Raw genomic sequence first — 26,802 nt, 5'->3', positions numbered from 1 at the left:
TAGGATTGGGACATTTTCTAGTTAGCACAGTGTTTTATGTCCATAATCTCATTGATTCCCCCATGATCCCATGGGAGTAGCATACAGATTCCAAAGACTTCAGGTGATGTGGAGGTCACTTAACAAGAGGCAGATGTCCTTCCATTCTAGCTCCCTTTACACTGTTTTTCAAAGATTCTGAAAGGTCATTATAGCTTGAAGGGAACTTATTTAAGTTTTTGGAAAATAGAGTTAAAATTCTATTGCTGAAAAGACACATCCATTGTTGTCAAACTTAATGTGTGTCCTTTTCATTGCAATATGACTTAGACATACAGGAAAATTAGCTTAAAGTCCACTCTAGCAAGCTGCAGCGGCTTGCAGTTACTTTTAAAATTCACTCCAGCCTGGGAAATCAAAGAAGCCAATACCAGTTCCATAGATCCAAATTTTACTTCCAATTCCAATTCTCAGTGGATGACTTTATTTTGGGTAACCCATGGTAGTCTGCTAAATATCAGTGGCTACCTATGGGTGACTATTACTTACTAAGTATATTCCAAAATTTTCAGATGTATAAATGCATTCATTTGGCAATGATAAACATTCTCTAAATTGTCTGGATAGAGATAAGAAATTTAAATCTACTCAGTAAGACAGTCCCTGGTTTGCTTCTGATTTGTTTTTCTTTATTGTAATACCACAGTTGTTGCTTCTTTCCCTCTAAATAGGGCTGAGGGTAGCCTCTTTACCTTAAAGAAATTCCCAGGCAATTCTGATATGCGCCTTTCCCCTACCTGCCATGGTTATGAGGACTCAGGCATTTCTTTTACATATCAATCCTGAAGGACCATATAGTAGGCTCTCATAGCAGCCGGCAGCTCCTTCTCGCAAAGTACCTGAAGTTAGCCTTGTCCAACTCGGTGAAGGGAATAGTATCTGCTGATCTGGTCGAATCTGGATCCTCCTTCCAAATTCTGGAGATCCCTCTCCTGTGGGTTCCATGCCATAGATGCAAAGTCATGGCATTCCCATTCTTTGCTTCAGGATTCTAATGAAAATGTTCTTTATCTCTGTTCAAAGTTCATTTTAAAGACCACATTTCTATCCACTGACCTCATGGAAAAATTAGCTTCTTTCCAATTTGCTGTATAAACTCCCGACCATAAATTTCAGGAGGATAGGGACCAGGCTTATCATGTTCACCACCTTGTCTCCCCAACAGCTACCCTATAGAAAGGACTCAACAAATGTTTTTTGAACGAATGAATAGGTGAATGATCGCTGACTAACAGGAAAATGGGTTAGTCTCTACCTCGAGTGTTATGTGTCCATGGCCTCAACCTGGTGCATCTCTCAGGAGGATCAGCCTTGTCTTCAGGCTATGGCAGTGGGAAGGGGTTCTTAAGTTCCTCTGTGAGACGAGAGACTTAATGCTTGCAGTCTCCCTGAGACAGATGTTCATTGAGCAGCCCCATGCCATCTCCTTTGAAACTCCATGAAACACCCTCCATCACTTGGGTGTTTCTGGTTTAAATACTTTGTGCCTAATTGATAGTGCCTGTTAAGAATGTGTGCCTTTTAGGATATGTTGACCCAAACTTCTTCTTCAAGGATTATCTCAACTAATAACACAGACTAATGGGACTAAATCCATTTTTCTCTTCCACATATAAGTTAAATTAAATTTTCTTTGAGCAGAGGGTTAGACAATTTTAAATTTCTGCTTTTTTTTCTCTTAAACATGGTGCCTAGATTTATGGCCAGCCAAGTCCTGCACCTGCAGCAAGATGGAAGACGATGCTTGACAGTAGTAATTCATATTACCAGCCAGTTAGCAAAGTGAAAAGCTGTACCATCCTACTGCTTTCAAGTTCCTTTCCAAGTCTGTTAAATCCAGAGAAGCAGCCCTAATAGGAAATACAGGGAGACAATTACAGATAATTTATTCTATTCATTTATTCATTTTGTGGAAGGTTTTAGTCCCCAACCTGACTTTCACAGAGGTCATATCTCTTTTTTTATGTTGTAAGCAATAATAAACAAAATGAGCTATTCACATCCTACATATGTCTCGTGGGTTTTGTGTTAAAAAATAACTTTTATTGTAGGCATAATACATGTTTATTGTTTAAAAACAGAAAATACACATAAGCAATAGGAAGAAAATAAAGATAGTACATAATCCCACCATACAAAGCTAACTACTATTAACATTTGCTGTGTATCTATCATCCTTTTAATATGCCTTTATGATTTTTTTTACAAAACTGTGTAATACTCTTCGTACTAATTTTTTAAATCAAAAAACATATATTATGGACATCTGATGTCATCAGATATTGTCATAAGACACTATTTTGATGGTTGCATAGATTCCATTATACAAATGTAATTCACGTGCTTTGTTTTAATATTATTTTTGTTGGTAGATTGAAAAAGTCCTTCAGCAGGGAGAGATTGGAGACTGTGCAGAACCCTACATGGTTATCAAAGAAAGTGATGGTGGAAAGGTATGCTATTTTGAGTATTGCTAAATGGTAACATTTTAGAATAAGCAGATATTTTTCAGAAGTCTCCCATAAAATAGTTAATGGAGTTTAGTCCATAATGTGTCCCCATATGAAGCACTAATAAATTATATTCAAACAAAATAAGGAAGGGAAACTTCATCAATGACAACTTTTTAAAGAAATAAACTACTAAACTCAGCAAATGATGATGTACACACCAATGTCTAATTACAAAACTTGACTAGGGCAAAAATGCATCCTGTTGTCTTGGTTCTGAGGCCCGGACTCGGTTGGGAGGGCCACAGACACCCCACGAAACTGAACAGTGCCAGAGCTCCCCTAGCTTCCTCCACAGCATGGGCCACCACCCTTTCTGATTTGGATATTTGGACATTAGCTGAGACTGCTGTACATCATAAATTTATTAGTACAACATAGGTACTGAGCCATGAAAAGGACATCTCTTCTCAGCACCCATTTGCAAAAGTTTCCAACATAATTTTTAAAACGTAGCCTTTTTGGAATAAGACTTGCCTAACAGCATCCTACTGCAGACTCATAAATTTCAAGTAAGATTTATTGAACTCAAGATAACTTGCTTTTTTTAATCTACCTTTTATCCTGAACTTAGAATGATTACCTTGGAAGTGTTGTCAACCTAATAAGGAGGTTGTTAGGAACCCTTATAGATCTTTCTGGAATCTTCCAAGACAACTTTGGAAAAACAGGCTATCTTAAGAGCTTGATAGATGATGTACAAAACTTTACATCCCAAGATTCTCTCATGCGAATCCAGTGTAGCTAGCACCTAAAAGAGGTACTTGCTGATTAGGTAGTATAACAAGCCCCAATACTTTTGAGTTTTTTGTTTGCTTGTTTGTTTGTTTGTTTAGCTGAAGGTATATTTAATAATTGAATGTAGGCTTTCTTTAATTCTTTAAATTCCTCCTTTTCTATTCTGTATTTCCTTATCAGTTGGACTTCTGGCCTGAGATGTGTTGTTTTTCTGACTATTCCCTCTTTTTAATCAGTAGGGTAAGGATTTTGGAGATGGCTGTCATATCCATGGCAGAGGCAGTTGACTTGGTGCTGGTGCCATATTGGTTTGTTTGTTTTTTTATATCTTTATTGGAGTATAATTGCTTTAAAATGTTGTATTAGTTTCTGCTGTACAACAAAGTGAATCAGCTGTATGTATACATATATCCCCATATCTCCTCCCACCTTCCCTATCCCACCCCTCTAGGTCGTCACAAAGCATTGAGCTGATTTCCCTGTGCTACGCAGCAGCTTCCCACTAGCTATCTATTTTACATTTGGTAGTGTATATATGTCAATGCTACTCTCTCACTTCGTCCCAGCTTCCCCTATCCCCGTCTGTCCTCAAGTCCGTTCTCTACGTCTGTGTCTTTATTCTTGCCCTGCCACTAGGTTCATCAGTACCGTTTTTTTAGATTCCATATTTGTGCGTGAGCATACAGTATTTGTTTTTCTCTTTCTGAGTTACTTCACTCTGTATGACAGCCTCTAGGTCCGTCCACCTCATTACAAGTAAGTCAATTTCATTCCTTTTTACAGATAAGTAATATTCCATTGAATATATGTGCCACATCTTCTTTATCCATTCATCTGTTGATGGACATTTAGGTTGGTTCCATGTCCTGGCTATTGTAAATAGCGCTGCAATGAACATTGTGGTACATGTATCTTTTTGAATTATGGTTTTCTCAGGGTATATGCCCAGTAGTGGGATTTGGGTCATATGGTAGTTCTATTTTTAGTTCTTTAAGTAACCTCCATACTGTTCTCCATAGTGGTTCTATCAATTTTCATTCCCACCAACAGTGCAGGAGGGTTCCCTTTTCTCCACACCCTCTCCAGCATTTATTGTTTGTAGATTTGTTGATGAGGGCCATTCTGACCCGTGTGAGGTGATATTTCATTGTGGTTTTGATTCACGTTTCTCTAATGATTAGTGATGTTGAACATCTTTTCATGTGTTTGTTGGCAATCTGTATATCTTCTTTGGAGAAATGTCTGTTTAGGTCTTACGCCCATTTTTTGACTGGATCGTTTTTTTGATATTGAGCTACATGAGCTGCTTTGTATATTTTGGAGATTAATCCTTTGTCAGTTGCTTCGTTTGCAAATATTTTCTCCCATTCTGAGGGTTGTCTTTTCGTCTTGTTTATGGTTTCCTTTGCTCTGCAAAAGCTTTTAAGTTTCATTACGTCCCATTTGTTTATTTTTGTTTGTATTTCCATTTCTCTAGGAGGTGGGTCAAAAAGGATCTTGTTGTGATTTATGTCATAGAGTGTTCTGCCTGTGTTTTCCTCTAAGAGTTTTATAGTGTCTGGCCTTACATTTAGGTCTTTAATCCACTTGGAGTTTATTTTTGTGCATGGTGTTAGGGAGTGTTCTAATTTCATTCTTTTACATGTAGCTGTCCAGTTTTCCCACCACCACTTATTGAAGAGGCTGTCTTTTCTCCACTGTATATTCTTGACTCCTTTGTCAAAGATAAGGTGACCATATGTGCGTGGGTTTATCTGTATGCTTTCTATCCTGTTCCATTGATCTGTATTTCTGTTTTTGTGCCAGTACCACACTGTCTTGATTACTGTAGCTTTGTAGTATAGTCTGAAGTCAGGGAGCCTGATTCCTCCAGCTCTGTCTTTCTTTCTCAAGATTGCTTTGGCTATTTGGGGTCTTTTGTGTTTCCATACAAATTGTAAAATTTTTTGTTCTAGTTCTGTGAAATATGCCATTGGTAATTTGATAGGGATTGCATTGAATCTGTAGATTACTTTGGGCAGTGTAGTCATTTTCACCATGTTGATTCTTCCAATCCAAGAACATGGTATATCTCTCCATCTGTTTGTATCTGATTTCTTTCATCAGTGTCTTATAGTTTTCTGCACAGGTCTTTTGCCTCCTTAGGTAAGTTTATTCTGTTTGTTGCAGTGGTAAATGGGAGTGGTTCCTTAATTTCTCTTTCTGATTTTTTGTTGTTAGTGTATAGGAATGCAAGAGATTTCTGTGCATTAATTTTGTATCCTGCTACTTTACCAGATTCATTGATTAGCTCTAGTAGTTTTCTGGTGACATTTTCAGGATTTTCTAAGTATAGAATCATGTCATCTGCAAACAGTGACCGTTTTACTTCTTCTTTTCTGATTTGGATTCCTTTTATTTCTTTTTCTTCTCTGATTGCCATGGCTAAAACTTCCAAAACTATCTTGAATAATAGTGGTGAGAATGGGCACCCTTGTCTTGTTCCTGATCTTAGAAGAAATGCTTTCAGTTTTTCACCATTGAGAATGATGTTGTGCCATATTGTTTGTTTCTGCTGTCTCTTTCCATTTTCCTCTAGAGTAAAGAAAAGATTGAAAAACTAAAACTTCAAGCTGAATCCTTCTGCCAGCGTTTGGGGAAATACCGGATGCCCTTCGCATGGGCTCCCATAAGCTTAGCAAGTTTCTTCAATGTCTCTACCCTTGACAGGGAGGTAACTGATGTGGAGTCCATGGTTGGTAAGCTTTTCAACTGTGGTGTGAAGGGAAGTGCTCCCCAATGTACCAACTCTGAGGTCAGCTACTGATTGATGGGGGGTTGGGAGTGCAGTAAGGTGGGGGGAGTGGGCAGGAAGAAGGAGATGAATAGGATGAAACATGATTAAGGCTGGAATACAAACACTTGATTGGACAGCGATCCCCAAGACAATTACAATGAACTTTGTGGAGTTTATATATAGTAAGATTTTTGGTTGGAATTTTCTGTACAGTTTGACACTTTAAAGAGTTAATTTTCAGTGGCCATCTCTTCTTAAAAGTAAAATTCTTGAAAATAACAAGAAAATATAGTAATATAATAATATAGTTTATAGTGTGTTAAACAAAGCCACCATGGTTGGCTCCTAAATATAAGAAAAGCAAGGGCTTCGAAATGAAAAACTCTGGTTTCTAGCAAAATTTCCAGTTCCTTAAAGTTTATTTTGCCAAGGGCAAATGAAAAAAGTGGATACCAAAAGAATATTTAGTTACTGTTCTGATTTATTTAACATATTTCTCTTTTTCATTACCTAACCCTTGATCTGAATTATTAATTTCCTCAACAGTTTGGGTATGGAACTATCCAAGAGGGTTACAGAGTTTGCAAGTATATCACCCCTCACCTGTGGCAGAGTTTCTGTTTTTTAAAATGCCTTTGTATCCAGCAAATATTTATGTCTCCAGTCACATTTCTTGGGAAGTTTCTCATGCATTCCTTAGCTCTGCCACTTCTGAAATGTTGCCTTTACCAGAGGAGTGGAGGAAAAGGTATTTTGTTATTGCTGCTGCTATCCTGGAGTTATTGATGCATAATTACCAGTCAGAACTCCCAGGTTATTGCTGATTTATCAAAAACAAATCTCATTTTAGTGCATCCCAACATTCACACCACAATATGTGTGTGTGGTTTTTTTTAATGCTAATTTCTATGTAGACCCAGGTAGCCTTATTTGAAAGAGTTCTGCATAGAGCTTAAAGGGCACATAAACTAGGTAGTTAAGGCATAGAGCTTGCTGGGTCCTCAGTCATCTCTGGGTCAAGGAGAAATTAACCTGACTACAGAGGCTGATTTTTAAGAAGCAACCAAAAGATGCAGTGTATTATACTGAGGCAGCATGGCAAGTTTAGGTGGCTCAGTGGTAGCAGGAAGCTCCAGTTCAGCATTATGACAAGAATTAAGGGTAAGAGAATGTTCAAAGATAGGGTTGAAATATTACGGTTCTATGCAGTTTGACCATTCACTACAGAACCCCTGAGTTTTGCAGTATAAAAGTAACAAAATCCTCACCTAAATCTCAAAAGGGGTAAGAAATAACTAAGCAGAGTATCAGGGTTCAGGTTTGGGTGTGACTCAGTTCTAATTACCATTAGGCAGGTTGGCCAAGGCAGAAACTCAGTTCTGCTGCCTGGTCCACACAGCAAGAGCAGAAGAAAGCTCAGATCCAGGATGTACTCAGGCTGACCTGTACGTAGCATGTTCGGGCCACAATCCCAAATGCCTGCAGGGGCATTTGAGTACATGCCTCTCCCAATGGAATGTAAATATAAAAATAAAACAAAACTAAACACTGTTGACTAAATAAAGCTTATTATTTAGCCAGACCCTGCTCTGGCTGCAGTTCTGGACTCCTGCTACCTTGATCGCCACGTGGGAGGGCACTGTGGTTGCTCACGGGCTCTCACTATGATCAGTGGAGGATTAGGGGCTCCAACAGGGGGGGTCTAAGAACAGGGATCAGGGGAGGGAAATTGTCATGCAAAACAAGAATGGCCGTGTTCAGTGTTCTCCTTCAGTGAGCTTCAACATATCTTACATACGGTAAAGTTAATAACTGCTATATATTCAAACAGAAAGGCAAACTTTAGAATGACAATTGTTTTCCTTAAAGGGAAAGGATCTGTGGGTGAGCGGAAAACTTTGTCCCAATCTCGAAGACTTTCTGAAAGAGCCTTCTCCTTGGAGGAAAATGGGGTTGGATACAACTTCAAGACCTTGACCATTAACAGCTTTTTCAAGCAGGTATCTCTTCATGTTACAGTGTGTCTGGCTTTGTCCCCTCACAATGGCATGAGTGCTGGAGCCCAGAGGGGGAGTATATGTAGTGACTAAGAGAACAAGTTAGTCAACCTCACCAAGCCTCGGTTTCATTATCTACAAAACAAGGATGATGGCACTTTCTTGATGTGGCTTTTGGGAGGGTTCGATGACATGAGATGTGTAAAGCTCTTCTCAGAGTGCCTGGGATATAACAAGTGCTAAATGAACATTAGCCCTTTTAATCGAGAGAAGGACTGGTTCCCATTAATACAAACTATCCTATTGAACTATCATGGTCAATTCGTTTATTAGGCTATGAAAACAGTCTGGCTAAAATATCCATTTCCCCTTTGGCTTGGGGTTTCCTGGCCTAGATGTTGTCCATCTCACCCCTTTTCCACGTGCAGGCTTTCTAGAGCTGCCTACGTCCTCACAGAGTGTGACCATTACAGACGGTGCACTTTATTAGCTCAGAAATCATTGAGACTACTTAAAGAATGAAGAATTTCCTAGCGTAATCAAATTCATAGAGACAGAAGGTGGAATGACAGAAAGTAGAATGATGGTGGCTAGGGGCTGCAGGAAGGGGGAAATGGGGAGTTGTTTAATGGGTATAGAGTTTCAGTTTTGCAAACTGAAAGCATTCTGGAGATCGTTTGCACAACAAAGTGAATGTACTTAACACTACTGAACGGTATACTCAAAAATGGTTAAGAAGGTAAATTTTACGTGATATGTATTTTACTACCAAAAAGAAACAACTTGACATATACTTGGTTTGACTCTGTTTTGGAAAATTTTCTGCAGCTCAAGCAGTTCTCATGGGGCATGTCAAGGGGTTATGTTAACAAACTGAAATGCAGAAGAGATACTAAGGGTTCCGTGTGCCATGCCTCATGATAGAGATTGCAGGGGACTGAAAGGGTTTCTATTTGGGAAATACTCCTTCCAATTGCATTGCCTTGGGGAGCAAGGCCCTTGACTAAATAAGCCAGAGTTTTCTCATCTGCACTTAGGAATAGGACACACCTACCTACCTACCTACCTACCTACCTACCTTCCTTACTGGGCTGCTGTAAGGATCAGAGCTCGTGCACACGTATCCCTCAGCAGCATGCCTGTCCCACATACGCGCAGGGAGTGTAGTCTGTGTGCTTAGCCTTCTTAGTCAAGACAAATGTGAAGAATACGAGGATAGGAAAAAGATGGAAAGATGCTTTCTCCATCTTCAAATCTTTGAAGAAAACTTTTATTCTGTTTTGTTCCAGGGAGTAAACAAGTATCAGTGGGTTTAAGTTATAGGGGGAGGACCTTTTGGCCCGGATTACTAATGGTCAGACAGCCTTCCTCAGGAATGCAGTAAAATCCCCATCCCCAGGAGGATTGAAGAGGCTGAGAGAGTCAGAGTGGTAGAGAAAGAATATTTGACAAGAGGTTGACTAAAAGATTTCAGAGTTGCCTCGTATCTGTGAAAGGCACGTTACAATAATACTTAACGATAAAAATCTTCCGAGAAATCTTTGGTCCCGACCCCAGGAGTGTATGGCGCATCTACACTAACCCTGACTTCTCTCTTGGCAGGAGGGAGACCGCCTTAGTGATGAAGACTTATTCAAGTTTTTAGCTGACTACAAAAGATCTTCATCCCTACAGAGAAGAGTCAAGTCAATTCCAGGTGTGGATGGCTTGTCTTTATCCTCTTTGTTGTGCCAAAGCCATTTATGATTAGACACATTATTCATGTAATGCTGCAATTTTTTGTCAAGTGAAATATAGGATTTTGTATTAAGAGTTAAGGTCTGGTTTTTTTTTGGCCAATCTGTTAATGTTTTCTATTTTTATTAAAGGACTGATTCTGTAAATAAACATCATGCTTTATATTTGATTGCTCACTCAGAAAATCAGGTAATTGTTTGAAGAGAGGAGCCTCTTTTATCATATTGTATGGGACTCTTAACATGAGAAAAAGTGAAAGTGAAATGCTTTGGTAGAAGGTGAGGGCGCACCCTTCTTATCCTCAGCTTAACAGCCCCCGAGGCACTTCTGCAGCCCCCTGGGGTACCAGGGAACCTAGTTTGAAAACCACTAATTTTTAGTGCTTGTAATGAGAGAAGTTACTGAACTATATACTTATGGTGTGATAGTTCTGGAAGGGACTTTAAAGATCCTCTAATGTGTTCTTACTCATTTTACAGTTTCTTGCTTTTTAAGTTCTAGAAACTAAATCTCAAAAATTGTCATGACGTGCTCTTTCTCAAACTATGGGAAATTAACTGGGTATTCCAAAATGCTTATACTCACACAACTTATCCTCAATTCCATAAAAGAAATATAGTACAGCAGTCTTTCTTGACTCCCTTGTATATAACGTCTTTACTCAGACAGTCCTATTTTCTTTCTTTAGGCTTGCTCAAACTGGAGATTTCTCTGGCTCCAGAGACAACCAGTTGCTGTCTGACTCCTGAAATGCTGCCAGTGAGACCCTTTCCTGAAAACCGGGGACGTCCACACAAAGAGATTTTGGAATTTCCAATCCGAGAAGTGTATGTCCCTCATACTGTGTATAGGTAAGAAACAAAGGCTCTTGGAAAATTATTGAACCAAAAATTTGAGCCTTGTTTGGGTAATGCTTTCATCATCCTTTGACCTATTTTCCTACTTCCTAAGTTTTGGGGAAAATGAAATATGATGTTTACAAAACTATAGATAATTACTTTTTAAGATCAATTTTTAAAGATGATTTATCTCATTTTTTTTCACAAGAAAATGTTACTTCAGTCATAAGTGTAATGTAGAATTATAGTGGACCTATTCCTTCTAGAAACAAAAAAATCATCCTAGTCATTACCTTGGTTTTCCTATGGGCAGAAGGACATATTAGGGAAAGAGCAATGACTAAAAGTGTTCTGGTTGTCTAAAAGACAGGTTTTTAGCTCAAGACCAGCTCTGTCAATAGAATTTAGAGGAATAATAGAAATGTTCTATATGTGTGCTGCCCAATAAAATAGACAGTAGCCACATGTGGCCCTTCAGCCTTTGAAATGTGGCTAGTGCAGTGTAGGGACTGAAATTTTCATTTTATTTAACTTTAATTAATTTGAATTCAAATTCAAGTAGCTGTATGTGGCTGGTGGCTACCATATTGGATAGCATGGAACTACACAGTAAAGGCCTAAAAGGTTAGGTTGCCTCAGTTTCTTGGAGGCCGTTTGCATGGGGGCTCAGAGGGAGCTTGTCAACATCTGTCTGCCGAAAGCATTGCTGATCATATACTTTTATTTTTTATTTTGAGATTTTTTTTAATGCAGAGAAGAAAGTTATAATAAGCACCTTTTCTCCAGCATCTAGAAATGACATTTTGTTGTTATGTATGTGTGTGTGTGTGTGTGTGTGTGTGTGTGTGTGTATATATATGTATATATAGTATATATATATATATATATATATACACACACACATATACATATATATATATATACATACACACAAACAATCATACTGGTTAAGTTGAAGTCTCCTTTATCCCCAGTCTCCAATTACAGACCCCTACCCTGCCTCTCACATCACATTGTCATGAACTTACATAGGTCCTTTCTATTTTCCCTGGTTTTACACACACACACACACACACACACACAGAGTCATGTATTATGAATCTGTGAACACTGAATGGTATTATTATTATTATTATTTTTTTATAAATTTATTTATTTATTTTTGGCTGTGTTGGGTCTTCGTTTCTGTGCGAGGGCTTTCTCCAGTTGCGGCGAGCGGGGGCCACTCTTCATCGCAGTGCGCGGGCCTCTCACTATCGCGACCTCTCTTGTTGCGGAGCACAGGCTCCAGACGCGCAGGCTCAGTAATTGTGGCCCACGGGCCCAGTTGCTCCGCGGCATGTGGGATCTTCCCAGACCAGGGCCTGAACCCGTGTCCCCTGCATTGGCAGGCAGACTCCCAACCACTGCGCCACCAGGGAAGCCCTGAATGGTATTATTTTTATATTCATTTAAAATGTACATAAATGGCTTCATACTCTATGTGTTATACTGTACTACTGTACTTTTCATCCAAGAGTATGATATTTTTTCTTTTTTTTGAGTATTGTTGTGGACTCATGAATTTTATTGATTGTGTGTTACACTCAGTAACAGTCATTATTCTTTTTTAGTTACTCAGATTTTCACAAATGTAACCAATGGGAATTCCTTAATACCTTGTATTTTAGAAATATTGATTTATATAGAGCTTTGCCATTCTTTTAAACTGCTATTTAGCGTTCCTTTCTGTGAAGAGGCCATATTTTATTTATCTATTTCCTATTTTTCTATTGATAGATATTTATATTTTTTCAATGTTGGGCTTTTATAAACACTGTGCAGTGAGAATTTTTGTCTTTGTCTCTCTGTGCACATATGTAAAAGTTTCCCTAAGCAATATGCCTAGAAATAAAATTATTGGGTCACAGTGATATATATTTTCAGTTTTATTTATACCACCACTTATTTCCAAAATTGTGTCAGTTTGCAGTCCTTCCAGCAGTGTAAGAGAGTTCTGATTCCCCCAGATCCTCACTCATACTTTCCATTGTGATATTTGGGTATGTGGGACTGAAATGCAAAGAATTTCAGAACTCACCTAATCTAAGTACCTCTACCCCTCACGTTTTCAGATGTATAAAATTGAGACCCAGACAGGATAAGTGAGTGGTTTGTTGATGTCAAAAATGGCAGTGAGTAAAACAACAAGGTTTTACTGTGTAGCACAGGGAACTATATTCAATATCTTGTAATAAACTATAATGCAAAAGAATCATAGAAAAAGAATGTAGAATCTAAAAAATGGGTACAAATGAACTTATTTACAAAACAGAAGTAGAGTCACAGATGTAGAAAACAAACTTATGGTTACCAGAGGATCAGGGGAAGGGATAAATCTGGAGATTGGAATTGACATATACACACTACTGTATGTAAAACAGATAACTAATAAGAGCCTACTGTATAGCACAGTGAACTCTAGTCAATACTCTGTAATGGCCTATATGGGAAAATAACCTAAAAAAAAGAGTGGATATATGTGTATGTATAACTGATTCAGTTTGCTGTACATCTGAAACTAACACAACATTGTAAATCAACTATACTCCAAAAAAAATTTAAAAAGAAAAAAGTATATAGATATATATACATGTATATACGTATAACCGAATCACTTTGCTGTATACCTGAAACTAACACAACATTGTAAATCAACTATACTTCAATTTTAAAAAATGGCAGTGAGAAGTACAACCAGCCATTCATACAGTTAGAAGTGCACCTCTTCCTTTCAAAACTGAAGTACACATGCATTTCCCCCATTTAATCCTTTCTGAAGCAGCTCTTGGTTTTCTCTTCTCATTCCTAAATACAAAGTCAGCCAAGTCTCCCTCCTAGATCAGTAAGCGTTCCTAGGATGCAGTAGTTTCCATTCTCCATTCCCTAGAGGGAGATGAAGACATGAAAATGTTTGCTTATGGATGCTGTGTATCTTTTTAGAAACCCTATCCTATAATTGGAAAAAAGAATGCTCTTGGCATTGGAATAAACTTGCACCAAATGAATTCTATAGTTATTCAACTTCCCCTAGCTTTTAATCACCCATGGGAGGCATTTACAACTCTCTCTACTCCTTGCTGCAAACATTATCCCTTAATTACATCACAGCGGGACTCAGAATGCGTTAGTGCACCTACTGATTCAGAAATGTAGGAGTGCTGAGGAGGACAAGTTTGAACGGATTACTATGGACCCAACTTGGCATCATGAGAAACAGACCCACAAGTGCAAAGTGAATATTCTTTAGCTGTTCTGTACACTGTGGAAATGCCAAGGCCACCCCATTAAAAATCAGGTCTCTTCTCTTAGGAATGATAGAAGACAATACTTCTCTCCAGCTTTGGTCTTCTGTCTTCTCTTGGCTCCCAGGCCACCATATTTTATAGCTTGTTTAAGGGAGGAGAGCTGTGGTGAACTTGGTTCAGAATCTTACTATGTGAAAATGTCAAGGAATTGAGAGAACATTTTGTCTAAATTTCTCATGCTGTTGTTAAATTTTTAAGTGTTTCTTCTCCAGGCCTCATATGCTTTGTAGTGGTTTTGATTAGGCTGCTCTGGATAGTAACCCAGTCCTAGACTAATTCTCCCTTCTCTCCACCACCACTCCCATTTCACAAGACAGAAATGGAAGACTCAAGTCAGGTCCGAACCCCAGGTCAAATTGGGAAGTTGACTCAGTTTACCCTTGGTGACCTCATCTTCTCATTTTTTTTTGATTTGTATTTCCCTTTTATTTAATATATGTCTTCTTTTCATCTTCTCATTTTTGTCAAAACTTGTAACCTCTTGGCTTTTCTGTCCCCTCCTCTCCAAATCAAAGTCTCCTTTCAAACAAAGGTCTCTAAACCTCTTTACATTATGGTACCAATAACAGGTGAGCTAAAGTCTTATCTCTCCCAAGAATATTATTTCAGTAGGGACAGCAGTTTCTGTTTCTTTTAGAAAAGTTTTCCTTTGACTGAGTTGAATTCTGGACATCATTCTAAGGGTTTGGCATGTAGGGTAACTTTTCATGTTGACCTTGCTATTTCCATGTCTCTAATTCTGGCTGTATGCCTTTAAGGAAATCAAATAAATGAAAATTAAGATTTACAGAGCAGATTAAATTTAGGGATAATTCTTTGTTTGATAGCAGACTCACCTGATAAATTTGAAATATGGCTTGACATAAAAAATTGATCTACCTGGAACTTGTGGAGAATATATCTATTGGGCCAAGCAAGGAATGCCTACAGTGACAAAGCCAGGATTCAGATTTCCAATTTGTGTTATCTTTCACATAAACTTCAGAGCTCCCTTGAGTGGAGGGAACTATTACCTGGACGAATGGCAGGTGTTGTCTGGCCTTGAGTGTCAGTTGTGGCCAGAGTCATGCTTTACAGGATTGTCATCTGGGTGGGGTTTCAGTTTAATACCATATGAAGAGCACTCAGGTTCTTTACCTCTCTTAAAGGGCAGCTGCCATGGAGCCTCAGATAAACTTGGCCTGGCATAGGCTGAGCTGCCTTCCTGCCCTCAGTCTCCCCGTCCTCCGATCTCTTCAGGTGCCTCCTTTGACAGCCCTGCCCCTTCAGGTGCCCTCAGTTGGGGTCACTGTGTTGCCCGCAGGGGCACCATTCATACTGTATTCTCTGTGGGTGCTGCCTGATGCCTCTACCTTAATTCAACTCACTTTGAGGGGTAATCTAGATCGGTTATAAAAGAACTGGGCCTGGCAGAGGAAGTATCCCCATGAACCAATGAGAGTGTTCGTCACTCATAAGACAAACAACTCACTCTGAGGGACGAGACGAACTTCTAGAGCCAGAAGTACTCATTCTAGGAATGGCGAGCATCTCCCCAACCAGGGGCTCGGGCCTCTGCAGTGCTGTTGGCAGCCTCTATGTGTGAGAGGCATGGGGTCAGACAAGTACACCGAAGCAGACCCAGGCAAGAGCTCTTTCAAAATCACAAGCAGAAGGACGGTCATTCCGAGAGCGGAGCAGAACAGCTGGAAAAATTAGGTTGATAAACAAGATTATCCGACTCTGAGTATGGCATTCTTTTCTCCATGCCCAGATTTTAAAAATGCTGGTTGTTAGCCCAAGAACACGTTTGAACCAACTCCTGGCTGATTTTTCCATGTGGCCCAGCAGCTGGTAATGGAGACTCCAGCTGCCTTCTGGTGGGAGCAGAATGAAAACAATGCGGCCTGGGGCCAAGGCCCAGCGAGACCTTTAAGGGCATTTTATCCTGTGGCAGTTACGGAGGTTTGCTCGGATATCACAGGCGCTGAGGTTGTAATGAGCTTGTTAAGCTCCTTGCCGTCCCTGTAACTGGTGATTACATTAGAGAAATCCACATAAAGTGCGTTTTCATCTCTCATCCCAGCCCCCAAGAGCCTCTGAGGTCATTTTATCCAATTATCAGACTCGCTGTGGACGACTGTGCTTGCCGTGAACAAGCATATCAGTTAGAACATGATTTCTTTGATGGATAATTAGCTGTTTTCAGGCTGCCTCCTATTTAGCTGAATGTTCTCAGACCAGAAGTCTGCATTCTGGTCTAACAGGGAGGTGCCTCTCGTATCACAATGGCGTTTTGAGGAACACTGCCAGGCTTGCATCCTACAGGGGCAAAAAGCACGGCATAGGATAAATGTGCAAGCTGGTCTTGAATGACTGTCTGGAGGTTATAATTTAGTGAATAGCATTTCTAAGGAATAAACCAGAAATAATTCTGGGTGACGTGTTTAGGAAGGAGTCAGGGCATGGAGAATGGAAGGTATCCTTGAGAGGAACTTTCTTTTGTCCAATCTGAGCCCAGTTGTCTCTCCATCCAGAGTGAATCTGTTCAGTGTTGGGGGTGGGATGGGGGAGGGGAAGAAGGGTAGTGTGCCTCAGAGTTCATTGTAGAGCTTTGTAAAAATGCAAGTGGCCAGCCCTACCTGGAGACTCCCATTCAGGAGGCCTGGGGTAGGGTCTTAAGGGTACAACACGCTTCTTTGAGGATCAAAGCCTCTCTCTCCCTTTCATGGTCCCTCTTAATGAGTTCCTCCACTCATGGGAGTCATCCAAAGTCCACAGTGACGCCAGCCACGGGAAACTCAGGGGAAAGAGGCTTGCAACTTAATCCCTCTGACCTGGAAAGCAATCCTATCGTATGCCAGGATACCACGTGAAATGGATATGGCGAAGAGCAAGTGTTCAATACTTGTCTATCAGGAATCTACAACACCCAGAAAACCTCTCCATGTGAGGACGATGTTTTTTTTATGGTGTAATGCTTGCTCCTCAATGCTGTTAGTACTCCAGGGTTATTGCTAATTAATGATTAGTAGTTTATGATGTGATTGACCCTGGTCTAAATCACCATCAAAACAATGCCTTACTTAAATAACTATTCCAAATAATAACTCCCCATTCTTATTTGTTTCTTTGGTTGTTTGAATTTTATTTATTCTGGAATAGGTATCCTATTCTAATATTTCAATATTTTAAAAGTACGTAAGTGCACAGTGAAAATTCTCTCTACCATGCCTGACCTCCAACTGTAGATTCCCCTCCTTGGAGACAGTCTTAAAATATATATATATTTACACACACACACACACACACATACACGTATTTTATTTTCTTCATTTTATTCCACAAATTTTGAGTGCCTGCAACATGCCAGGCCCTTTTCTAGACACTGGAGAAATACTAGTGAACAAAACAGATGAAAATCATGTATATTTCACAGCTCAATCCTATTTTTGACAATTGGAAACAGCCATTTTTTTTAAAAAAATAATTTGAGGTTGTGCTTTTTCTTTTTTTTTAATTAATTAATTAATTAATTTTTGGCTGTGTTGGGTCTTCGTTTCTGCGCGAGGGCTTTCTCTAGTTGCGGCAAGTGGGGGCCACTCTTCATTGCGGTGCGCGGGCCTCTCACTATCGTGGCCTCTCTTGTTGCGGAGCACAGGCTCCAGACGCACAGGCTCAGTAGTTGTGGCTCACGGGCCTAGTTGCTCCGTGGCATGTGGGATCTTCCCAGACCAGGGCTCGAACCCATGTCCCCTGCATTAGCAGGCAGATTCTCAACCACTGCGCCGCCAGGGAAGCCCCCAAAACAGCCATTTTTAATCAGTTTCTTGTTTATCCTTCCAGAAATAAACTATGTTTGTACAAACCAATACAACCCTGCACTTTTCCTTTCAGAGTGCAAGTATAGCATAATCCTCACACTGTTCTGCACTTTGATTTCTCATTGAACACTATATTATGGAGAGCACTTCTATATGAATACAGAGAGTGGCCTCGTGCTTTTTTACACCTGCACTGAATCTCATTATATGGCTGTATCATAATTCATTTAACCCCAGACTAATGAGCATCTAAGATGTTGCCAATCTTTTAACATTACAAATGATGTTAAAATGAAGAATCTTATATAACCTTTCACCCATGTACAAGCATATGGTATAAATTCCTACTTTTCACCCTTTAAAGGAGTGTTTAAATAACTGTTGTAAGTATAAGACAGCCCTGAAGCTCAGTCCTTGGTTTTCCTCGACTCAGTGAGCAGTTGTTTATGGAACATGAAGCTTATTATAAACAAACACTTTATTTAGGAATAGCAGTGACAGCCCAGGCAAAATCTAATCATTTAAATTAGCCAAGTAATGGAGACAGGCAAAGTGAATTCCTGGTGCCAAAATTACCCAGATAATTAAGTTCCTGTACTTGACTCTGCTCTGGCAAGTTGGTCTCAATAATAAATCAGGAACACAATCCTCACTTTCCTCCAAAATTCAGTGGTCCTTCCTCTTTTTAGAAGAATGAAAAAACTCAGGAGGGAACAAGTTACCTAAGATTTCTTAGCAACAAGGGCTGGTTTTGCGAAGCTCCCCTTCCAGTACAACATTTAGCCACTTGAGGGCACAATTTGCTCACTTTCTAGATTCAGAAGCAGCTAGGTATCTTTCCATTTCTAAGCAGATGGAGTCGTGATTTATTAAAGGCAAACATGCATTGAAGTTTTTGGCCTTGAAGCGCAGGACCAAGAAGAACTGGGAAAGTATTTCAGTGTCCCAAGAGATCACTGTTGGCGCTTTTTGCAAAGGATTTTCTTACCCTGTCAGCTTCTGCCTTCTTTCATCAGTTAAGTCAGGACCTTAGAAATCTGTCACTTTGTTGAAAGATGTGGTGGAGAGGAGGATGGAGAAATGTATCCTGTGGTCTAGAGAGACAGCAAAATCTCATTTTGGGGGTGTATTGCTCACTATACATTTTTACACATTCACCAATCCTGCCTCAAATACAAAAGTAAAAGAATGTGGTTTGGCAGTAATGAAATAGTGTTAAGGAGGTTCTGTGTACATTAAGTACAAGTCACAACCCCTCACTAGTCTGTATTTTATACGCATTCCCTTTGAGTCCATCATGCTTTAGTGTTACTGCCTGTAAACAACTGTCCTAACCAAAAATCTTGCTCTGTCCGCGTACTGGGGGTGAATGTCATTTTTTTCCCCAGAGATCCTTTACGTAGATTTCAGCAGAAAGGTTCATGAAGCATCCTGTTTTTATATGCGGTGGGAATGTAAGGTTGGTGGGGGCAGAAGCAACAGAGAAATGGTAATGAAAATGCGGCAAATCTGCGCCTGCATTTGATGATGATGATGAATAGTTTGCCTAGATTAGAAGGAGCTTCCTAAAATTCACAAAGCCTTCTTTCTTTGATTTCTCTACTTCTGTTAGTTTTTTAAATTGTTATTTTAAAATTAGTTCTTTGAAGTGGCTTTGTCTTCTGATGAGATATCCTTCGGGGAATTGTTCCCTCTTATTTCTTTTTACCATTTAGGGGGAAAAAATCTTCTCTACTTTTTAGCTTCTCATTCTTTGTTCTGACTTTACTGTATACTTTAAAGATCCACTCTTCCCATGAAGTGTTTGGCCATCTCTAAAGGAGAGGTGTTTTAACAACTCTCCAGTAATGGGTGTCCTGTCGTTTTAAGGACTCAGATACGCTGCCCTTTGCCCCTCTCTGCTGAAGTCAGAATGCCCTGGGTCGAAATATTAGATGCTGTGTCAGTCTTCCCAGGGCAAAAGTGGGTTTTGGGGTGAGGACAATGCAAGCTAGCCCAACAGCACAAAGTAAAATAGAACTAGGAGTTGGGGAGGACTGAGTTTTGACTCAGTGTAAGAAGGTAATTTTTAAAAAGCCATGGCTTATCAGTCACATATCATGTACCTTTTATAATTAAAAAATGAATTTCATTTATCCACTGGCTGAAACTATAACTTCCAAAACTGTGCTGTTGCACCTCACTTGTTTAATGTTCTTTGTTTGACAACCTTCAAAATGTAAACTGAGATCCATGCAATGGTTCAGAAATAGAAATATTACAGTTTAATAAAGATAAAAGTAGAGGAGCTCAATTTAATGGCTCATTTTAATGATTTTAAAGAGATTTCCATGCCTAGACTAATAATTATATATTTAGCAATAAGAACATCTCAAAGCCCATTTCTCATCTTTTCCTGGAGTTACATTTTTTATTTTTATTTATTAATTTATTTAAAGGGAACATGCTTTTTTATTGAAGTATAGGTGATTTACAATATTATATTAGTTTCAGGCTCTGGACACAAGAGCCCAGAGAGGGATACACTTCTTTTATGTGCTCTCTAATGTCTTCTCCCAGAGTTGAGTTGAAATGAAACCAACTCTAGCACAAAAATCCAAAATCCGTATCCCAGCCAGCAGCCAACAAAGTGTTGCCTCTTTGTGTTTCTAGGTCAGGGAGAAGTAAAGTCCATAACAATGACTGTTACTCAACCTTCCAAATGGTCTGGGGATGGCGCAGCCCCTTGTGGACTTGTCACTCTGGTGTGAGTGTGGGGAGCGAGAACTCTTCCCCTCTCCTCCTTCCTCACCCTCTGTCATAGAGCAGGATACCTGTCCTTTGAAAATCTCACCAACTGAGCAATACTTGTCACGCTATGAATAAAGTTGATGCAATCGCCTAACGTATTTTTGAGCCCCGACCGTGTGCCAGGCACAATGCTTGGTGCTGAGAGAGACAAAGAGGAGGACTGCCTCTCCTTGGAGGTAAACCCCAGTCTCCTGGAGACACTGGAACCCCTCACAATCACATTGATCTACAGAAAGACACGCATGCAACTTTGTCCTGCAGTCACTTGAGATCTTTGCAAGTTCTCCTGCCTCCAGAACCCAGACAAGCCTTCTCTCTCACCAAGTACCCAAAGCAGGCATATGCTTCCAGAAGTTGTTGGGGACAACTGAACAATTTATTTCTTAGTAGGCCTGCTGTTTCCTCCAATTCCAATATTTTCTTCCCCAACCTGAAACAAGACATCTGCCAATATAAAAATCATCAGGGGGGCTTCCCTGGTGGCGCAGTGGTTGAAAGTCTGCCTGCCAGTGCAGGGGACACGGGTTCGAGCCCTGGTCTGGGAAGATCCCACATGCCGCGGAGCAACTAGGCCCATGAGCCACAATTACTGAGCCTGCGTGTCTGGAGCCTGTGCTCCGCAACAAGAGAGGCCACGATAATGAGAGGCCCGCGCACCACGATGAAGAGTGGACCCCACTTGCCACAACTAGAGAAAGCCCTCACACAGAAACGAAGACCCAACACAGCCAAAAATAAATAAATTAATTAATTTAAAAAGAAATCATCAGGAATGTTAAAGCAAGCATTTTAATCAGTATTATTGATTTATTCATTGGCTGTTTTTTGTTTTTTGTTTTAATGGGTAGGGGACTAGTAAAGATTCTGCCTCAAACCCAAAGAAAAAAGTCAGCTTCAGCAACAGCAAAACTTGGAAATTTTCTGGTATGTGTATGAGTTTTTGTCAGTTGGCAGATTTGTTTTAGGAAACTATTTGCAAAGCCTGGAAAAAATGTGCTCCCTCTGTCTCTCAAAAGAACATGCAGGTTGGTTCGTGTTAGTCCTCCACGTGACAATTCTGCCTGGTGACCTTTTGAAAAACGTTGCCCAGATTTGGCATCAAAATGGTGTCTTTAAACTTGAATTTTAGGTCTTTCACAAAACCAAATGTTGTTGAAATGTTTGAATATTTACCAAACATATGTTTGGCAAAGCCAAATATGTTGAAAATGTTGTTTTGTTTGGGGGAAACTTTCATTAAAAATTTGATGTTTTAAGGGAGGAGGAAGGTATTTGCGGTCGGTACTTTTTAGCATTCTTCTCCTCTTTTATCTGACCTCTCACAGCCTCTTTAAGAAACATTAATTCAGCGAATAGAATCAAAACTAGAACCAAAGAAAATTTAGTTTTTCATATATTTTTACATTCTCAAGTTTTTATACTTAGTTGGTGATTGGATGGACTCCACAGAGGCTATTTTGATGTTGAGTGTTTTCCTCTAGGTAGTCATGATATTATATTCCTTAGAGCAGGAATAATAACCCTGAGATACAGCTAAGAGGCAGAATTGTTACAAGGTAAAGCATTTTTAAAGGAATCACATGTTTAAATATCAGCGAATACCTAACATATACTTTTTTAAAATGTATATACTCGTATCAGTTACCTATTGCTGCATAACCAAAACTTTGCAGCATGAAACAACAGTTGTTATCTCACAGGTTATGTGGGTTATCCAGGTGTGGCTTAGCTGAGTGCCTCTGACTCAGGCCTCTCCAAAGGCCACAGTCAAGATGTCAGCCAAGGCTGGGATCACCCCAAGGGTCAACGAGGGGAGAATTCACTTCCAAGCTCACTCTTGAAGTTGTTGACAGTGTTCAGTTCCTCTTTGGTTGTTAAACTAAGGGCCTTAGGTCCTCTCTAGCTGTTGGCAAGAGATCCCCTCAAATTCCTTGCTATATTGGTTTCCCTGTAGGGCAGCTCACAGCATGGCAACTGGGGTCTTCAGAATAAGCGAGAAAGAGCGAGAGAGAGAGAAAGCAAGATAGCAGCCAGGGTCTTTTTGTAATCTAATCTTGCTGTATCCTATTGGGTAGAAATGAGTCACTAGGTCCAGCCCACACTTGAGGGGAGGGAATTACAGAGGGTGAGAACACCAGGAGGCAGGCATCATTGGGAGCCTTAGAAGCTGCTACCATAGTTCTTAACCAAGCTACCAAAAGTTGGGGCACTCCAGCTGTGTGAATTTGAAGGAGTGTGGGGAGGTGGGAAGGTGAGTGAGGGAGGGTGGATTACTTCTGCTGATGCAGAGGACCAGGCTCCTTGTGGAGAGTGTTCCCATCAGCCTGGTATATTTTTAGGACAATACACCTCTCCCTAATAGAAAATTAACAGCTTCTTGACAGATCCTCTAAGGTGAGAAGAGTCCGCCCCTGCCCCCGCCCCCAGCCCAGCCCTCACTAACCCACACTCCAAAGAAACAAGCCTACCATGTGGGGGAACATTTTTTTCACCTAGGTTAGAGGAGATTTCCCAAGTTTTCTTAGATTCATAGTAGTAGGAAAAATCCCTAAGCTGTACATATTAAGGAATGGGGTCTTTTATCCCATTGCCCAGCATGTAGCACCTTACCCACCCCACTCCCCCCTTACACCCTACCATAGACTCACCTCCCAAGCATCTGTTAATCTATATACATATATAAAACCTATATAAATCCTCTGAGTGAAATGCAAAAATGTAGCTGTGGAAGGGTGAGTTTTATAGGATGTCTGAAATGTATATTGCTGTAGTAGTTCCAATCTCTGTTCATGTAAAATAAAATACATTCTTATTAAATATTTTCTAGTCATCCATAAAAACCCACTGAAAATAGGCTAATAAACCAACTGAGAGCTTGACCTATTTAACAAATATCTGAGCCCTCCCTAAGTGAGAATCACAAAGAATATCCAAATAACTTAGACCTTAAAACCACATCATGGGTTCCATGGTGGTAGGTGGGAGTTGAAAGAGCTGCAGTTATCCAGTGAATATTTTGACTGTGTTGTCAGTGTCAAGTTTAAGAAAGTTATAGAAAAAAAATTGTGGAATAAAAAAATCTGGATTTGGGTACTTTTCCAACTTCCACTTACTTTGTCACTCTCCCTGACACCCTAGGCAACTGGGGAATCTTCCTCAAAGCAGTGCCTCATGGTTAACAATTACCAGGTCATCCTTTTTATTTCCTTTCACCACTCACACCTACAGCCCCTAAATCTAACCTCTTTGTAAGAAGGAAAAGACTGGGTAAACTAATTCATACTAAGGTGGGAGTGAATGATATATAAACCACTTAATATGTTCAATCTGCTAAGCAGAGTTTCAAAAGAATATATGGTAACATGAATATCTTAACTGGTAAAATTTCAGCCAGTTCAACAAAGTATCTTTAAAAAAACGTTTCAAGCAAGGTTAGAGATTTATTTTTTTCTTGAAGCAGTCAGTTTTCCCCAGCATGTTTCAAATGCGTATGTATCTGTGATTCTTTTCCATGGGAATCTGATCTAGATAAAGCCTAGGATCATAAACATCCCAACTTTCCCTTTGGGTCTTTTGCTATTGAAAACTAGCTGGACTTTTCCTAAACAAGTAAGTGGGTTTTAAGAAGAGCTAGGGTGCTTTCACTTGTTTCTAAAAGGTAACATTTTCTTTGCCCCAGCTTGAGGTCCTGCTTTATTTCATAGGAATGCTGGCTTTTCAAGCTCTCACTTAAGTGGAACTTTTTATCTATCTCATAAAAAGAAGGGATAGGGATTGATGTAACAGAAAAGGTACTCTGCAAATATAGGAGCTGTGAGCATTTAGTTAGTTCATGTTCGAAGACAGATTCTTAGTACTTAAAATACCTATGTAAAGACACCATATTTGATGTTCAAATTGTAGTTCATCAGTTGAGAAAGCATAGACCATTTTCCCTGCAAAAGTCTTGAAAATGGTGTAATAACAAGTATTAGAGTTTGGTGGGTTTTTTTTGTTTTTCTCTCTCTCATTTGATTTCTGTTTTTGAGTGCATTATTTTAACATAACAAGACTATGGAGAGAGCATATTGGGTCATTGTAGTGTTTCTAAACAATAGGGTAACATTTTGTCTCTCGCTTCTTAACCGTATTTGCTTTTTGTGGGGGCAGAGGGTAGAGGTCCACAATGTTCAGGATACAGTACCAGCATTTACACAAAACATTGCAGCCTAGCCCACAGAGCACAGAGGTTACTAAGGGGCAAGCTGCTGCTTGTGACAGCATCCCCGGTGCCTCCTTCCATTCCTGTGCCACTTCGCAGGGCAGGCAGCCTTGTGTGGATTCTGACTGGTGTCCTAGAACAAGTCTCACATTCCGTTTTTCTTGCTCTGATTTCTGAAGATGGAACGTTCTCTTCACCCTACACGTTAGGGGTTTTCTTCCCACTTCCGTTTTTCACTGATTCCTTTGTGAGTTTGTGATTTGATCTAACCTAAAGTATTAGAAATAGGAATAAACACAAATAATGGCATGAGACCATGGAATGACAAGACAGGAGGTAGCAAATATTTTATTTTTATGCATTTATTTATAAACATTCCCATTCTAAAAAAAGTATGTGAGGCAGCTTATGGAGATTGTATAACAAGGAATAAAATTTCTGGGTGAAAGGAAAATAAGAAGGAAATCGGTATAAATCTGGGTAAAGTTAAGGTCCTCTACACTTTCTTAAAAAGTCAGCTGCAGATTTGACTTTGAGCTTCCTAGCAGCCAAAAACAGAAAACAAAAACAAAACAAAACCAAAAAACCCCTGAACTACAGAATTCATACGTCTGTCAAATTAAAAAACAGACCAGTTCCCTTGGATCACTGCTTGTCAAACTTGAATGTGCTTTTGAATCACCTGGGGTATTTTTTTTTTCTTTTTTCAATTAGCTTCCTCAGTTTTATTTATTTTTTTTATTTTTTAACATCTTTATTGGAGTATAATTGCTTTACAATGGTGTGTTAGTTTCTGCTTTATAACAAAGTGAATCAGTTATACATATACATATATCCCCATATCCCCTCCTTCTTGCGTCTCCCTCCCTCTCACCCTCCCTATCCCACCCCTCTAGGTGGTCACAAAGCAATGAGCTGATCTCCCTGTGCTATGCAGTTGCTTCCCACTAGCTATCTATTTTACATTTGGTAGTGTATATATGTCCATGCCACTCTCTCACTTTGTCACAGCTTACCCTTCTTCCGCCTCCCCATATCCTCAAGTCCATTCTCTAGTAGGTCTGTGTCTTTATTCCCATCTTGCCACTAGGTTCTTCATGACTTTTTTTTTTCCTTAGATTCCATATATATGTGTTAGCATATCGTATTTGTTTTTCTCTTTCTGACCTACTTCACTCTGTATGACAGTCTCTAGGTCCATCTACCTCACTACAAATAACTCAATTTCGTTTCTTTTTATGGCTGAGTAATATTCCATTGTATATATGTGCCACATCTTCTTTATCCATTCATCCGATGATGGACACTTAGGTTGCTTCCATGTCCTGGCTATTGTAAATAGAGCTGCAATGAACATTGTGGTACATGACTCTTTTTGAATTATGGTTTATTGTTAGAACGCACGCTCTGATTCAGCAGGTCTGCGACGCATCCTGACTGGCTCCCAGGTGATGCTGATGCTGCTCCTCCCTGGATGCCCTTTGAGCAGCAAAGTCAGCTCATCCAGAAGCATTTACAAAGCATGATCCCACTTAAAATATATAGCCACTTTAGGCTTGCAGGTTTCCTATTTCCAGAATATACCAAATATTAAACTCTGAGATTTCTAACTTCATTTGCACTTGATGTATTTAAAACACCAAAACTTCTAACACTGAGGGACAGGACTCACTCTCATCTTCTCAGTTATTTTAAACTTTTTAAACTGTGTTATTTTAAACTTAAAAAAAAAAAAACTCTTATAGTTTGCTTGGCGAAATATCCTTTAGCCCTTGAACAATTTAATAAAAGACCACATCATGATAAAGTTCTGGTGAGTCTGATTGTTGACCAAAGAAACTGTTTACTGTTCTTAGAAGCAGCAAAGGTTATGGGCAGTGGGTCTAGTATGAGTTTCAGGACACCCGCATTTGAATTGCCCTGTGCCATTTGCCAGCTGTGTTACCTTGTGGAAGTTATGCAACCTCTCTGTGCCTCAGTTTTGTCATCTGCCTAATGAGGCTAAATAGTAGTACCTGTCATTGG

At 39.7% G+C, this 26,802-nt stretch overlaps 1 protein-coding gene across 1 annotated transcript in view; it reads left to right on the top strand.

The window, feature by feature from the left end:
* The window catches only part of DOCK8 (dedicator of cytokinesis 8), a 222,501-nt gene that overhangs the window by 98,917 nt on the left and 96,782 nt on the right, over window positions 1-26,802 (top strand). Inside the window, exons 10-14 of the mRNA XM_036856043.1 lie at window positions 2,412-2,492; window positions 5,866-6,025; window positions 7,933-8,063; window positions 9,663-9,756; window positions 10,486-10,648. Of these exons, the coding sequence (XP_036711938.1) occupies window positions 2,412-2,492; window positions 5,866-6,025; window positions 7,933-8,063; window positions 9,663-9,756; window positions 10,486-10,648 (629 nt within the window). The remainder of the gene's footprint in view (window positions 1-2,411; window positions 2,493-5,865; window positions 6,026-7,932; window positions 8,064-9,662; window positions 9,757-10,485; window positions 10,649-26,802) is intronic.

Source organism: Balaenoptera musculus, chromosome 6 (assembly GCF_009873245.2).
Source record: "Balaenoptera musculus isolate JJ_BM4_2016_0621 chromosome 6, mBalMus1.pri.v3, whole genome shotgun sequence".
Classification (NCBI taxonomy): Eukaryota; Metazoa; Chordata; class Mammalia; order Artiodactyla; family Balaenopteridae; genus Balaenoptera; species Balaenoptera musculus.
Note: the sequence above shows the minus strand (reverse complement) of the source record. Positions and strands in the feature narration are given on the sequence as shown.